The 15,508-nt window shown below is 32.9% G+C and overlaps 1 protein-coding gene across 1 annotated transcript in view; it reads left to right on the forward strand.

The window, feature by feature from the left end:
- The window catches only part of LOC146994360 (zinc finger Y-chromosomal protein-like), a 58,309-nt gene that overhangs the window by 5,678 nt on the left and 37,123 nt on the right, over positions 1-15,508 (forward strand). The window contains exon 2 of the mRNA XM_085826345.1: positions 11,076-11,293. Coding sequence (XP_085682471.1) covers positions 11,212-11,293 — 82 coding nt within the window. The 5' untranslated portion in view covers positions 11,076-11,211. The remainder of the gene's footprint in view (positions 1-11,075; positions 11,294-15,508) is intronic.

Here is a 15,508-nt window from a genome sequence, read left to right on the forward strand (position 1 = left end):
GCTTCATTCGGGCAGCTGGCATAGAACCAATTTTCCGCAGCTCCAGTCAGATTGTCTTTTAGAAAGATGAAGCAAATTTCCAGGAACTTTGGTTTCCAGTAACCTCGAGAATCTAAAGACTCGCATGCGAGTGCATGTTGAACTAAAAATACCTTCCCATTCTCGTATAAAACAAAATCAGTTTAATCGGCAAAGAATGTGTATGTTAAGATGTTAAGACAGCAAAGAATGTCTATGTAAAGAAGGAAGCGGAGGGAAAAATTTGCCGAGGGATTTGGCGATGGAACCTGGCAGTAAGATATCTTTCTGTGATGTGTACAGGAAAATGAGGAACAAGTTAATAAGAAACGCTGTTTGACTTTTCAGGATAATTTAAACTCAGATTTTCGTACTTTTTTTTTGTTCGAAATATTTAACCTGTTAATTAATTTACTTGTGTGAAAAAATATTTTCCTTTCCTTATAAAGTTTAAAGAAATTTAAAATGATATTCGTTTTATGAACTCTTGATAAACGTGAAACTTTGGCAACTTTTTGGTTGAACTTTGGCAACAGATATTTCGCACATGCGCAGCTGTTTCCCTCTACATTGGGATGGAACCACTCCTGTTGCGGTGAAGTTTTCCTTCTTAACAATACATATTCTTTGTATATGGTATGCACAGGATGTGGCGACATTTTGATGAGCAGTAAATGGGTTATTTTGGTGTTAGCGACAATTTTCAAAATCATCCCAATGCGGTAGCGTATACTAGGATTTTACCTCAAAATCTTTGAATTTTTTTTTCTTTTTAATAAATGCCTTATTTGTTATTTTGTAGTAAAATAAAAAAATAGTAATCGGTCACTTTGGCTAACCTTTTAATATAACTAGTCGCCAAAATACTGCTGATTATTGTAATTCAATTTTTAAGTAATTAGCTTTATTTTAATGTTTTATGTATAATTTAATGTGCGGCTGATCTTTGGAATATGGTAACAGGTAGTTTGGCGACATTTTGGAGGCGATAAAGGTTACTACCTAGGACTTTGGGAATAATGTGAGAAGTTTTCAGTTTTGATTACGCATTATTTTGTTTGAGGGAAATGAGAGATCATGAGATATGTCATTAATAGACGAATCACTGTTTTTTAATCGGAAAAGGGGGTATATTGTAAAAATATCTGCTGTACTTTATAGGAGTAGTTTCATTCTATGTTCTGTGAAACAGTGTTGTTTAATATTTGGATCCCATGGCCGTATATAAAGTAAATCCGAAATTTTTATTACGTTTATGTGTAATTGAAAAGAATTGCTTAATTGCGGATAAGTATGAATGTCAAATATGTGGGAAATGAAATGAGAGTACAACTCTAATATACGTCCTAATTTCACCAAATGTGGCGATATGTGTTCTGCGCTGGTTTTTGGCGCGATTGCGTGTTCTATGGCAACCCTGTTGACGTTGAAAAATCTTTCGCTGGAGCTCGTTTGTTCGCCTCTGTGTCTGAGAAGATGGGAGGGAAAGATAAAATGGTAGTTGTTGAATTGAAGTTCGGCAAAAGGAAATATGATTGTGGCTATCCTGTTGAGGGGTAGTGGGTATTTGGAAGTGTGGAAAGAGGGTCTGGGAGATTATTTTTAATGGCAGTTATTTTTAATGGCAGTGCGTGATAGAAGTAGGGATTTGTGATTTTATTTATTTGTGAACCATAGTATAAATTTTCTGGATAGTGTGTCTGGCTGTCATGTAAATACGATAGTGATTACGTGGCGGCTTGTTAAAGGCGGTATGAAATTTATGTTTCTGCTATTCGAAAACACATTAATTCATGGTAAGTGCATTTTATTTTATCCTTGTTCTTATTTTGTAGAATGTTATGTTCATTGGTTCTTTAGTATGATGCTTCTTCCCTCTAAATTTATTTATTATTAGTTAATAATACTTTCAAATTTCAAGCAATTTTCTCTGGCATAATCCTCAAACTAATTCTAGCACTATGATGACGTACTATCACGAAATTTAATGCACATAATTTTTGCTTATGTATGCTGCTAAATAAATATAAAATACTGGGATTTATTTAAAAAATATCATTAAATAGATATCTTTCTTTCATTTAGCTGCAAAATATCTGCCAAAAAAGACATCTTTTAATCCAGATTGTGTAAATTCTAATCTCAATCTTTAGTGGCGAAAACAACTCCTATCATAGTTATAATCGTAATAAATCCTCTTTCTGAACTTCGATCAGAAATTCAAATTATCCTCTGTCGTTCAAAATTTGAATTGCAAAATCTTTTATTTAGTGAATTATGGTTGGCATGTTTAGCATATTTACATGACATTTTTGAAAAATGAAATAAATTAAATTTAGGATTATAAGGTCAAAGTGTTAATTTGTTTACCATTAGTTATAAAATAAATGCAATGATAAAAACGTATTTGTGAAATTAATGAAAGCTATTAATGAAAGACTTGTATATTAAGCATTTTATGACTTTTAGAAAGTTTTCTAATCAAAAATAATTTGAAAATAAAAGAAGAGTTAGCATCCGACCTTAAACACCATTATTTTTCATTAATAAATAATTTCAACATGTATTTTCCCAAGAATTATGAAAATTGGATTAGGAATGCATTTTGTTCAAATGTCATATCGTGTACCTGAAATGTTTTATTGTGAAGAAAAAGGGCAATTGATAGAAATTTCCTGTGATCGAACTGTATAGAAGATTTCAAAAATAACATAGAGTTTAACTTTTGACTGTACCAATAAAAAAGAATTTAAAGGGTATTTCAAATAAAGCTGTTAAATTTTTATTGCCTTTTTGCATAACCTATTGAGTATTTAACATTTACATCACCAGAATTACGTAAGAATCATATGACATAGATTTTTCTTGAAATGACACAGTGCAAATAGAGGTTGCTATTTTTAGAATATAGAAGGGAAATTCACTTTTAAGCTGCTAGTTTAATCTTTTACGTATTCTTTATTTTTCTTACATATATACAGGGTGCGGCAGGGTTCATAGTGTAATTTGACTTGTGCAGTACAATGACATACTGCATGAATGCGCGCTAGCTCATCCCACATTCGAGTACTAATGAGCTGCCATTTCGAGTGCAACAGTGATATGGATCGGTGGCATGCACAGCATCGTGCCTTTGCTGTTGAAAGTTATTTCAAGAATAACCACTCTGTTATTGCTACCCAGCGTCTATTTCAAAAACATTTCAACTTGGGACGTCATGGAATGTTCCAAATGGACGGACCATTGCGACAGACATTTCCAGGTAGAGTGATTTCCCGTTTTGGTGACATTTCCTGGCCGCCTCGCTCACCTGATCTTTCATGTGCAGACTTTTTCCTTTGGGGCTATCTGAAGCAAGAAGTTTTTCGAACATGTTGTGCCACCATTCCCAAGTTGAATAATCGCATCAGAACTGCTGTCATCAATGTCCCAGGGAATATGTTACGCCGAGTTATGGCAAGCTTCCAACGGTGCCTAGATGAATGTGTTGTGCAGAGGGGGCATCGTATTCAAAAAGTAATTCACGCAATGGACAATGACTTACACATTAGTAAATGGCATACCTTTAACTATATTTTGACATAAGACGTAATAAATAAGTTACAGTTACTGCCTTATGGTGTGTTTTTAATATCCTACTATGAATGCTGTCGCACCCTGTGTAAACATGTACACTTGGGTTACAGCGTATTTTTTTAATATAAAAGAAGTAATAGATGCTGTAGAAAAAAAATTGATGGCATAGCAAATTATTTATATTAATTAGCATTTATTATGAAATGGAAAAACTGGCAGCAGTTATTTCTAAGAAACAGTATAGCTTCGGCAAGATCTTTGGGGGGGTTCAAGATCTTTGAAGGGCCATAGATCCGATTTGATAAACTTCAAAGCTGAGAAGAGTTTTTCCACACTAACTTGAGTAGGAGGAAGAGCTGTTATTGTTAGGGCTACTTCTTTTAACTTTTCTGGATAGATTTTTATAAGTTCTAAAAGAGGTGTCTTGCAAGCACAATCATATTTCTCCATTTCTTCAGAGGTCGTGTAGGATTCTTGTTTGTATTTTTTCATTTTTATATCTAAAGGCTCCTGGTTCATTATTTTCACTCGCTTTGCCTTTGCCTTTTCAATATTATCCAAAAATATTTCTCAAAATCTATTTCAATGAATAAATGAATTTTCGAGAGTATCAGTATTCTTATACCTGAGAACCCCTGTGAACGAGAGTAGAGGAGAATGTAATGTAGCTGCGTAACTAGCGCATCGCTGCTGTCTTATGAAATAAATGTTTGTGCCGTGAATTAGTCTGTTTGGTTGCGTCATGCACTTCACTGAACCCATACCGTAAAGACACAACATTTTGACGACGAAGGTGTGTGAAAAGAAAATCGTTCTCGACTCGCCGTACTCGGTTACATGCATAAGTAGTAGCAAAACTGAAACTTGGGTTAGGAAATTCCCCGAAAACTGCAAAAGGTAGGAAAGTTATTTGATTTTTATTTTGAAAGGATGGAGAAGTTAATTGAAGAATTAATAAAGCAGAATGAAGCTTTAATGGTCGCATTGCAAGTGAAATCGGAACATAAACAAATTTCTGTTTCTTTTGGTAAGTTCGATGAAATGGTAGAAATTTTTTATTTGTTCGTAGAACAATTTGAGGCTTTTTTGGACATTCAAAATGTTCCAGAGGCAAAACGTGGGAAAGTTCTGATCTCAAGCTTGAATGCGAAATTGTATAATTTGTTGAAAAATTTACTCTCTCCATATAATCCTTGAGATAAAAATTTTACCAAACTAAAAAAGGTTCTTAAGGATCATTTAAATTCAAAAGCTTTAATAATACTTAGTCGGCACATGCTTATTAATAGAAAACAGCATGAGGGGGATTAGTAGTTAGCGATTCCTTGTGAATATAAAGAGGATATGCTAAATACAATGTTAAGGGATGTTTTCGTTACCAGTCTACGAGATCGTAATATCTTAGATCGATTATTTCAGGAAGATGATATCAATTTAGAGAAAACATTAAAGATAGCCTTGGCGATGTAAAAGGCAGTTAAGGGTGCAAATGAGATTATAGGAAATTCCGTTGAACTGAAAGTACTTAAAACCAAGAAAAATGAGTCCAAACCGCACAAACAAAACTTTGTTGCTAAGAATAATAAAGGTAAAAATGAAACTTATTCGCGTTGCTTAGGAGCAAATCACAACAAAAACAACTGTAGATTTGTAACAAGTGAATGCTGCTTTTGTAAAAAAAATTGGACATATTGAAAAGGGCGTGTTATTTGTCTAAGAAAAACTGACAGGTTAAACAAAAGAAAGTTGAGGCAAATAATGATTATGATTCGAAAAATGAGGTCCCCAACTATGGATTTAGCTCCAGACTTGTACATGTTAAGAGAGGAAGAGCCGAAAAGACCGCCAATAATGGTTCAAGTTAAAATTGAAAACAAACCAGTTAGCATGGAACTTGATACTGGGGGAACAGTTTTGGTAATGTCTATAAATAAATTTAGAAAAATTTCCAATAAAAGGATTTAGCCTACAAATTTAGTTTTTAAAACTTACAGGGCTGATATGGTGGTACCTTTAGGATATGTTCCTGTTAACGTTGAATACCAAGGTCAAAAATTGGTTTTAAATTTATACATTGTGAAGGAAAATTTGGACACAATCTTCGGCTGAGAATGGCTGTATAAAATCAATCTCGATTGGAATGCCATCAAAACATTAAAAATTCTAGTGAATTGAATTCAAAAAAATTGCTTGAGGAGTATAAGGAAATTTTTGACGGTAAATTAGGTGAAATTAACAATCACGAAGTAAAACTAAATTTGAAACCTAATACTCAACCAATATTTTGTAGGTCACGACCGGTTACCTTTTGCATTAAAAAATAGAGTTGAATCAGAAATTGATCGGCTTGAGAAAGAAGGTATCGTTGAGAGGGTTGAGACTTCAGAATGGGCAACACCAGTTGTGCTAATTGTTAAATCTGATGGTTCCATTAGGCTTTGTGCTGATTATTCTGTGACTCTGAATCCTAATTTGGAAGTGCCACAGCATCCATTACCAAAACTTGAAGAAATATTTTCATGCCCTTAATGGAGGTAAAAATTTCTCGAAACTTGATTTCAGTCATGCTTATCTACAACTGAAGGTGCATCCGGAGAGCCAACGATTATTTAACAATAAACATGCATAAGGGGTTGTATATTTGTAAACGCTTAATGTATGGAAGCCCACCAGCGGCCGAGCGGTAAAGTCGCTGAACACTGGTAGTTCGGTCCGAGGTTTGAATCCCACGAACGGGCTGGCTGCATGGGTGTTTTCGTGGTTTTCCCCATGTGTAACGTGTATACGAGCCAGTTTCCCTTAGAAAGTCCTCCACGAAAGGCATCCCTCCCCTTAAGCAGATAGCCCTAGTGTGCTTTGCCATAATTAAATACACCACCACTTAATGTACGGATTAAATGCTGCCCCAGCTATTTGGCAGTGCTATGTTGAGGGATTAATTCAGGAGATCAAAGGAATTAAAATTTTTATGGATGATGCTCGAGTGACAGGACCGGATGATCAGTCTCATTTAAAAGCATTGGAAATATTTTTCAAAAAATGCAAGGAGCACGGCCTAAAATTAAACTTAAATAAAAGTAAATTTTTTCAAAATGAGATTAAATTCTTAGGGCATAAAATTGATGCCGATGGATTGCATAAAATGGATGAAAAGATTTCGGCAATTGCTAATGCCCCTACGCCGAAAGGTGTCCAAAACATCAAAAGCTTTTTGGAATTAGTGAATTTTTATGCCAAATTTTGCCCTCATTTGGCAACTTTGGCACATCTCTTAAATAATTTAACAAAAAAAGATGTTAAATGGAGTTGGTCAAAAAACTGTCAAATCGCTTTTGAAAAAATTAAAAAGGAAATTTGTTCAGACAGAGTTTTAATGCATTATGATCCCACATTACCGTTACCTACTGATGCATCTCCGGTAGGTCTTGGGTTCTCGCATGTGTTGTCTAATGGAACAGAAAGGCCTATAGTATTCGCATCAAGGACACTGACTAACACAGAGCAGAAGTACGCCCAAATCGGCAAAGAAGCACTGTCAATTGTTTGGGCTGTTAAAAAGTTTTATCTATATCTAAAGGGGAAACGATTTTCTCTGGTGACAGATCATAAACTTTAGTGGCTATTTTCAAATCGAAAAGAGGACTTCCTTTTCTCACAGCCAGCCGACTTTTACATTATGCACTGATATTGTGCATCAAAACATCAAGGAACACAGTAATGCTGACTGCCTGTCATGCCTGCCTCTTAAGTCCGAAGATTTAAGCATTAAGGATGATGTTGAAATATTCCAACTCTCCCAAATTGAAACTCTTTTGGTAACAGCTAGGGAGATAGCTCGGGAAATGCAAGCTGATGAAGAATTAAATAGTCTTTATATGAAATTAAAATCTAGAGAAAGTTTGGAAGGTAGGGAAGCAGAGTACACCTTACAAGATGACTGTATAATGAGTGGTCAGAGGGTAGTTGTTCCGAAAAAACTACGAGTTAAAATTCTCGAAGATTTACACCAAGGGCATTTAGGAATTGTTAAAATGAAGGCAATTGCCAGATCCTACATCTTTTGGAAGATAATTAGTCATGATATTGAAGAAATTTCTAGGAACTGTTTCGGTTGTATTAAGTTCAAATCAGATCCAGTCAGGGCAAGGGTCCATCACTGGGAGTATCCAAGTGCGCCTTGGGAACGCATTCACGTAGATTTTGAAGGCCCTATTTTTGAATGAATGTTCTTGATTATCATTGACATACATTCTAAATGGCTAGAAATGTATACCTTAAAGTCAACAAATTCCTTTCAGACAATTGAATGTTTGACAGACTGTTTTTCAAGATACGGACTGCCTTTAGTAGTATTGAGTGACAATGGTCCTCAGTTCACATCGGGGAAATTTGAAACTTTTATAAGGAATAATGGAATAAAACACAAAACATGTGTTTAGAGCCTGTTTTTAGAGATTCCAGTTTCGACTTCTTTTACCCCAAAATCTGCCCGACTACACAGCCCTGGTAGAAACTAATCCCTCCGATTTTGAAGTATGTAATGTCATAATGCAGCTGTAGATTTCTGCAAAATGAATAGGACTTTGAACATACCGAACATAATAAATTACGATTCGTAATAGTCACATTAAGTTAGCAAATAACAAGACTGACAAAATTTAGAACATCACGTCTTCAGCAGTCTCATGATATATCATTGGCAATGTATAGTGTATGATAATTAAGTAGTAACTATACTTTCTGTTCAAACAAGACACTATTGAAAAAAGGGGGATATATTCTGAAACGGTTTCCTGGCATTAGAATGATTTCAATCTGTGGAGGGTATTTGCATATTACTTTGAACAGCCCCAGCTATAGAGCTAAAAAATTAGAATTAATTTAGAATTTAGCTTAGAATATTTAAAAGTTGTGTTAAATTTTACGAAAAGTGCTCTGATTTTACGATCCTATGAATAAGATTATTTTATTATTTTTTGATTCTCAGTTTCTAATAAGGTGGCAAAAATGTGCCAGTTTGTCACTATAGAGGGTATTTATATTTTTAGAATAATTACAAGACCATTCAAGTAATGTGTAAAGAGTATTTTTTTAACTGTTAGATCTGATCGACTTTTTTCTAAATTTTAAGTATGCATCATGATTTTCATGATGGGAGGGCTTTTTGTAAAATTTCCAGAGGTATTGATTTCCATTTCTCTTCCACTACTTTATTTAATAATATTCAGGACATTTGCAAATTAAAAAGGCATACAGTTTACAATTATGGATATTTTGTAGCTTTTAATGTATTTTTCCTCTTATGGCTTTTAAAACATCTGTAATAAATTATATGTGTAATTATCTGCTGTTTTAAACTGAAAAATTTCCTTCAATTAGTATTTTAATGGTGCTTTTTAATGAATATTTTAAAAACTTTTTAATGGGTATAATGTAAATCTCCTTTAAAATATGTGTGACTATTAAAAAGTGTTAAAAATAAACATTCAAGAACTTATATTCCTAATTTAATGTTTATTACTTGATAAGTTTTATAAAAGAATTTAATTCTGCTTGTTTCAGAGTTATGTTAAAATGTTAGATTATATTTGGTAATAATGCATTCTACATCTGTTTTATTCTTAAAATGGTATTACAAAAGTGAAGTTGGTTGCACAGGTAATTACGTAAATTCAGTCAGTTCCCATTTGTTGATAGGCCCTTAATTTTTTTCTTGATGCCATTTTGAAGTCTGTAAAAGTTCTTAGTTTCCGTAATGCAAAAATACATGCAAACACTGAAATTCTTTTTTTTTGGTAACATCACTGTATTTTTGAACCATGTAACATAAAAGAATTACTCAAAGTAAAAGAGCACTTATTTATTATTTAAAAAAAATAAAAAAATTCCATTAAATAATTTGATTTATAATGTGTCTTAAAAACTAAAAAAAATGAAAATATATATACGAGGGCAATCCCCCAAAAAAAAGGTCTCCTAAATTTTTAGATATACAAAGAACTGTTTATTTTCTATAATTGCTACATCACTTTAAAGATTGAAGAATGCTTTATTTTTCAACATAATTGCCCATTTTGGTCGATGCATTTTTGTGGACACTGTGGCAGTTTTACAATGCCCATGTCATACCAGCTTGCCGCCATGCCCTTCAGGAAGCGTTGAATCAACAGTTGAATCTTCAGAAGAATCAACCCATTGCCGTTTGTGGTCTTCTATCAGCATACGCGGCACCCATCTTGCACACACCTTCCGATATTGCAACTTTTCCGTTAAAATCCTGATGATGGTGCTTCTGGAAACCTCAGGAACCAAAATGCAGAGAGCATCCAGAGTGATCCTCCGATCTTTACACATGAGTTCCTTTCGCGATTGTCTCGTCGGCAATTGACGGCCTCCCGCTCATTTCTTCGTCATGAATTTCAGTACGACCGGCTGTAAACTCTCTACACCACTTGCGAACGTTTTTGACATCCATGCATCACTGTCCATACACTTCTGTCAATAGGGGGTGAATTTCAAACGGTTAAACGCCTTTTGCATTCAAAAATCAAATAACTGCGCGCACTCGCACTTGGCAGTCTTTATCGGGAGCTCCATATCGAATGGCTGCCAAGCCATGTCTGAGCATCCGAGCGAAGTGCCTGCGTGCTTATGTGGTAGCGGATAAGGCGCCACTCACAACAGTGTTGCCATTGTATTAAAACTTTCTCTACATCCCCAAAAAATAGGAGACCTTTTTTGGGGGGGATAGCCCTTGTAATAAAAAAATTAAACTCATAAAATCAAATCATGAAGGAATTAAAAGGTGAAAAATAATTTTTCATGTAATTTACTGGGAACAGTAGATTAAATTATTCTCATTATAAAATTAATCCCCAGTTTTATATTACAAATAATAAAATTACTGAAATTGTTAAAAAAATGCAGTTGAATAATCAAATTGCATTGCCAAAAGTATAAGTCATTATGTTTATATATTTATCTGGGTACCCTACAAGCATTTATTATTCATAATATAAAATTGTAGATGAATTTCTTAGATAATTATTTAATCTCTTGTTCCCATTAAATTGTTTGGTAAAGTTTTTCTCTTTTTCTTTTAGTACAATCATTTTATGAGTTTTTAAATAAAAGTTTAAATTTAGTTATTTTAGGGGGGGAAAATTTGTTTTTGTATTTGCGTTTTGTACTTTATACATGTTTCTAATTAATTTTTGATTTCATAGTGCATACATATCATAAATTTCTGTAATATGCTAAATGTATTTCATTTGAAAGAAAAGGTGTTCTGAAAATATTTTGAATGTGTTGCTTGGTATGCTAAATATCTGAATGTTTTACATGTTGAATATAATTATGAATATAATGTAAATTTGTGAATAAATATAATGAAAACAAAAACTAAAAATTTCTTCTTATAAAATTTTTTGGTTGCGTTATTTTTTGTGTTGCTGCTTTTTAATGAGTAAATTTCGTTTCAGAATTAGTGAAAGTTAGTAATATTAATTTTAAAACATGTCAGCCTCAGAAGTCAAACTGAGGAGTCTTGATCTGTAGCTCAGCAGGAAATTCAGTCAGCAGGAAATTCAGATATTACAGTCAAAAGAACGTTATTATATGATTTTTGATGGACTCGCCGGGACTTGGGCGATTCCAGGTTATCGATTTTTCCGGATTCTAGATCATCAGTTTAAATCTGGTAAGATGGCATACAGAAATTATAAAATTAAAAATATGAAACCGTAATTTATGAAATAAAGAACAATTATGATCTAAAGGGTATCAAAATTTACAAAAAAAAAAGCTTAATATTTATTTGTTTACTTTATTAAACATTTCTTTTAATGTAAGTTGTTTAAGTTGCTTCGTTTTTTAATGTGATAATACATTCTCTTTAATTCTTTAAACAGACATAATTTCTTGTTCAGTTACAAAGTTCCGCTGTTCAAGTCCTATAATTGCTGTGTCGAGAATACCGACTAATTTGTCAATTGAAATTTTTTCGTTTTCAATAACCTCTGTCACTTTCTTCGCTATCGGAAGCGAATTATAATGACGAGGAATTTGATTTAAATCATATCAAAGATGGAGTACATCGATATGAAATACTACATTTAATAAGGAATTATAAGCCAAATAAAATAAAAACATCTGCCCTGAAGATAAGGATAGTGCTGACAGATCAACTTCCAATTCATTGCACGGCTCCGCGCCGCGCTGTTAAAGATAAACAAAGGATATGCCTTTATCCATTTTTTGTAGCAATTCCACTTTTTGTTTAATGAACTTCGAAACATACTTTCGCTTTGTAGATCATTTACATATTAATAAATATATATCAGAAATTCTATTTGACATAATCGAAAGTTCAAGCTTACTTTTATAAAATTGCTCTAACAGTCTGCAAAAAATAATAAGCCGGATCCAATTCGAAGATTAAGGAACAACACAATCTGCAACATTAACTGAAATACATAATTAAATAATTTTAGCTTAGCTTATACTGTCCGTTATACATTAAACGCGCACTCGTAGACGTATTTTGCGCACGCGCACAATCATATTCTCAGCCGTAAAGGCCTTACGCGCATGCATCAACGCTACGCATGCGCAGAAAGTTTGAAGCTTTGAGGTCCGGATTATAAATCATTCCGGATTATGGGTGTCCGAATTAACGACTTTTGCCTGTATTTAAGATTATAATCTTGATTTTCTTGCCTTTTATTTATTTTAAGCCTAAATAAATAAATATATTATCTTTAAGGCCCTGTATAATTGTTACCTTTGTGTAAAATAAATGAGTCTAACATCATGTGGTTCTAGTGCCAAGTAGCTGAAGTTTTGAATCTTAGTAATGTTAATGTGCAGTATAAAATCTAAATTTTTATTAGGGTAGGCTGCTAATCAAATGAATTTTTTCCCCTTATGCTTAGGTTTTTCAAGATGACTGTCAGGTTTTGAAAGCGCTTAATTATTTGTCTCTGAGAACTTCAGATGTGTGCCAAGTTAATGAAGATATATATATATATATATATATTGCTTTGTTTTGTTTTAGTTGTAAATCTGTAAAAAACATGCTATGTACTCGTGACATTTTTTGAATAAATTAATATGTAGCAAAATGTGATTTCTGTTATTCCAATTTAAATTAGCTATAAACTATGTTATCATTTAGTACATGCATATGTGTAAAATATTGAACTTTTAATACATTTTGTAAAGAGCAGCATTGATTTATTAAACATTTCATTGTAAAAAACAGGAACAATATGTACAAAGAATGAAGCAGAAAATCATGAAATTTTTGAAAAGTTATTGGATGAAAATGTGCAATACACAACTAGTTGTGTATTGACTAATATATATCATTTGCGAATTTTTTCAGAATTTTTCTGCTTCATTTTCATTCTTCTCAAGAGTCTTGAAAATTTTCAGTGGTATGGTACAGTTTAGAATTTTTAATAAATTTAATTTTAAACAAATTAATAATGCTGTTGTAGGACTTAACAAAAATGCAACTGGACGGTTCAATAAACCATTTAGAGATGACAGGTAACAGTAGGGCCAAACACCCGGAAGGCTTTCAAACTCGGAGATCACAAGGCAAAGGTGGCATAGCGAGTTCCACCTGTGCCCATCCCAACCAGCTACATTTTGGGGACTGTGTCCTCAGTCTTTACTTCGTGACTGTGAATTCAGATGTTGCCGAAATGGCGTGATTAATCTGTCCAGAATTTTTGCTTTGATTACTCCATCTTCATATCTAAGCCCTGCATATTTATCCGTAAACCTCCGCAAGAGCTTTAACGCACCTCTCAACCACCTGAGTATGGCATGCAAACTGAAAACTGCTTGGAAGAATTGGGGAACCTTTCTCAATACACTGTTTCAAATCTTTGCTCATAAGAATGTAAGGAGTGGTTTTGTAACCTCACAATGCTGCAAGTCGATGATTTCAGTGTAGTGTTGCATACTGGTTAGGATGGGCCTTTGACAGTGGTCTTGCAAAAAGTCTTTGCATACCTAATTGTCGCATGAGTTTCTGTTCATTTGCAAGCACAGTTACTAGTAGATTCCTTTGGATATGCAGTGCAGCCATTTCACTGAATTGTACCATCACCGATGGCTTTTAGATTATCACTGAGATAAGATACTGGGAGAACAAAAGAATATGCCGTAGCTTAATGGAAGCATCCTTAATGGTTAAAATGCATTTAATATTAAACCATGCTAGAGCATATATCTTCTTCAAGGTGGCAGATGGATCAATGCTACTTATGTAAACTCAAAGAATTCTATTGTCCATATTAAGCTATCCAGGTATCTGTAGAAATTAATTTTTCTGTTAAAAAAGAAACTGGAAAATTGGCAATTTTTAAATTCATCTTATATTTTCCAGTGCACTATACGCAAGACTAGCATGAGACATTTTGCCATCTGGTGCAATCTTTATGGTCCTAAATTCTGTTGCTCAGAGCCTGTGCTAAATTCTAAAAATTCTGCCATTAATTTTATTGATCAGTGCCTTATTAAATTCTAAATATTTCTCTATTTTTTTAAAATTTCTTAATTTAACGTATGTCACTTGACAAAATGTACATAAACCTCTGGGCTGAGCAAGTACATGAGGAAATGAGAAGTTCAGGTATAGGTAATTAGTTTATGTAGTTCCCATTTGCTGATACATCTTTTTAAGTTTCTTAAAGTCCTTAAATTCCATTGGTGGTCCTTAAAAGTGCTTAAATGTCACGTGCAGAAATACGTACAAACCCTAATGAAGATTAAGTAGAAAATTTTTTTAAAAATTCATGACATACATTAGTCAATGCCCAACTTTTGAAAAGTAGTGCATTTTCATTCGATAATTTTCAAGATTTCTCCGTATTTCTACAAAATTGCTAAATTTCAAGGTTGTATGGAAAATGAAGATGAAATGGAAAAATTTTGAAAAATTCACAGGGGGATATACTAGTCAGTACAGAACTTATTCAACTTTCATTTTCGCTCCATCCTAATGTATACTGCTCTAAAAAAGGGGGGCAGTTCTATATTTCCTGTTTTACTGGGTCGATTGACGAAATTCAAATTGCATTTTTCATGTCTTGAAAGATAGGACATGTATTACATTTATATATAGTATTATTCAAATATATGTATTTTTCCATATTTTCATTCAACAACTCGAATTATGCCAAACTCCCAAGTTTTGTAAAAATCATGGAAGTAATTTTTAAAAAATTAGCTCTCAAAATTTTAGCTCCTCAATGTCAATTGAATATGATATATATTTATTATCTCTTTTTTTTTATTAAACTTACTTGATTACTTCTCTCAGAATTCAAAATATAGATTCATTCCAAATAAAATTCGCCCTTTTTTTATGATTTAATTTTGCAATTTGTATTTTTAAATAATTTTTATGAATTTTTCAAAAACATTTTGAATTATAACCTCTAAAATGTTTACCATCATCTTAAAATAGATGTATTTCTAAGTTTAACTACAAAAAAATTAGTTTTTTGTTCAAAATTACCTAGGATATACGTTGTTGCGTTTTGAAATTTGGCATATTTGTTATAAGCAACAATAACGCCAAATATGATTTATGCACTTTGTTAAAATTGTTTGAAATAATGAATGACTTTTTTCCCCGCTCCTTTACAATGAAAAAAAAAGGAAAGGAAAATATGTTGCTATAAATTAAGAAGTTTGCCAAGTGAACTATTCTTGGCACAAACTGAAAAAAACGTAGCAAACAAAATTTTTTAATTTCTCCATAAATTTTGAACTAAATTTTACGAAATTTAATATTTAGGCATAATTTGAGTCTTGGAATAGAAATGTGGAAAACGTTTGGCATGCCATTTCAGAAAAAGTCCAATTTTGTATCAAAATATCTATACAGTCAAAAGTC

This window comes from Stegodyphus dumicola, chromosome 11 (genome assembly GCF_044657685.1).
Source record: "Stegodyphus dumicola isolate Sdum_Otavi_A_Nest chromosome 11, ASM4465768v1".
NCBI lineage: Eukaryota > Metazoa > Arthropoda > Arachnida > Araneae > Eresidae > Stegodyphus > Stegodyphus dumicola.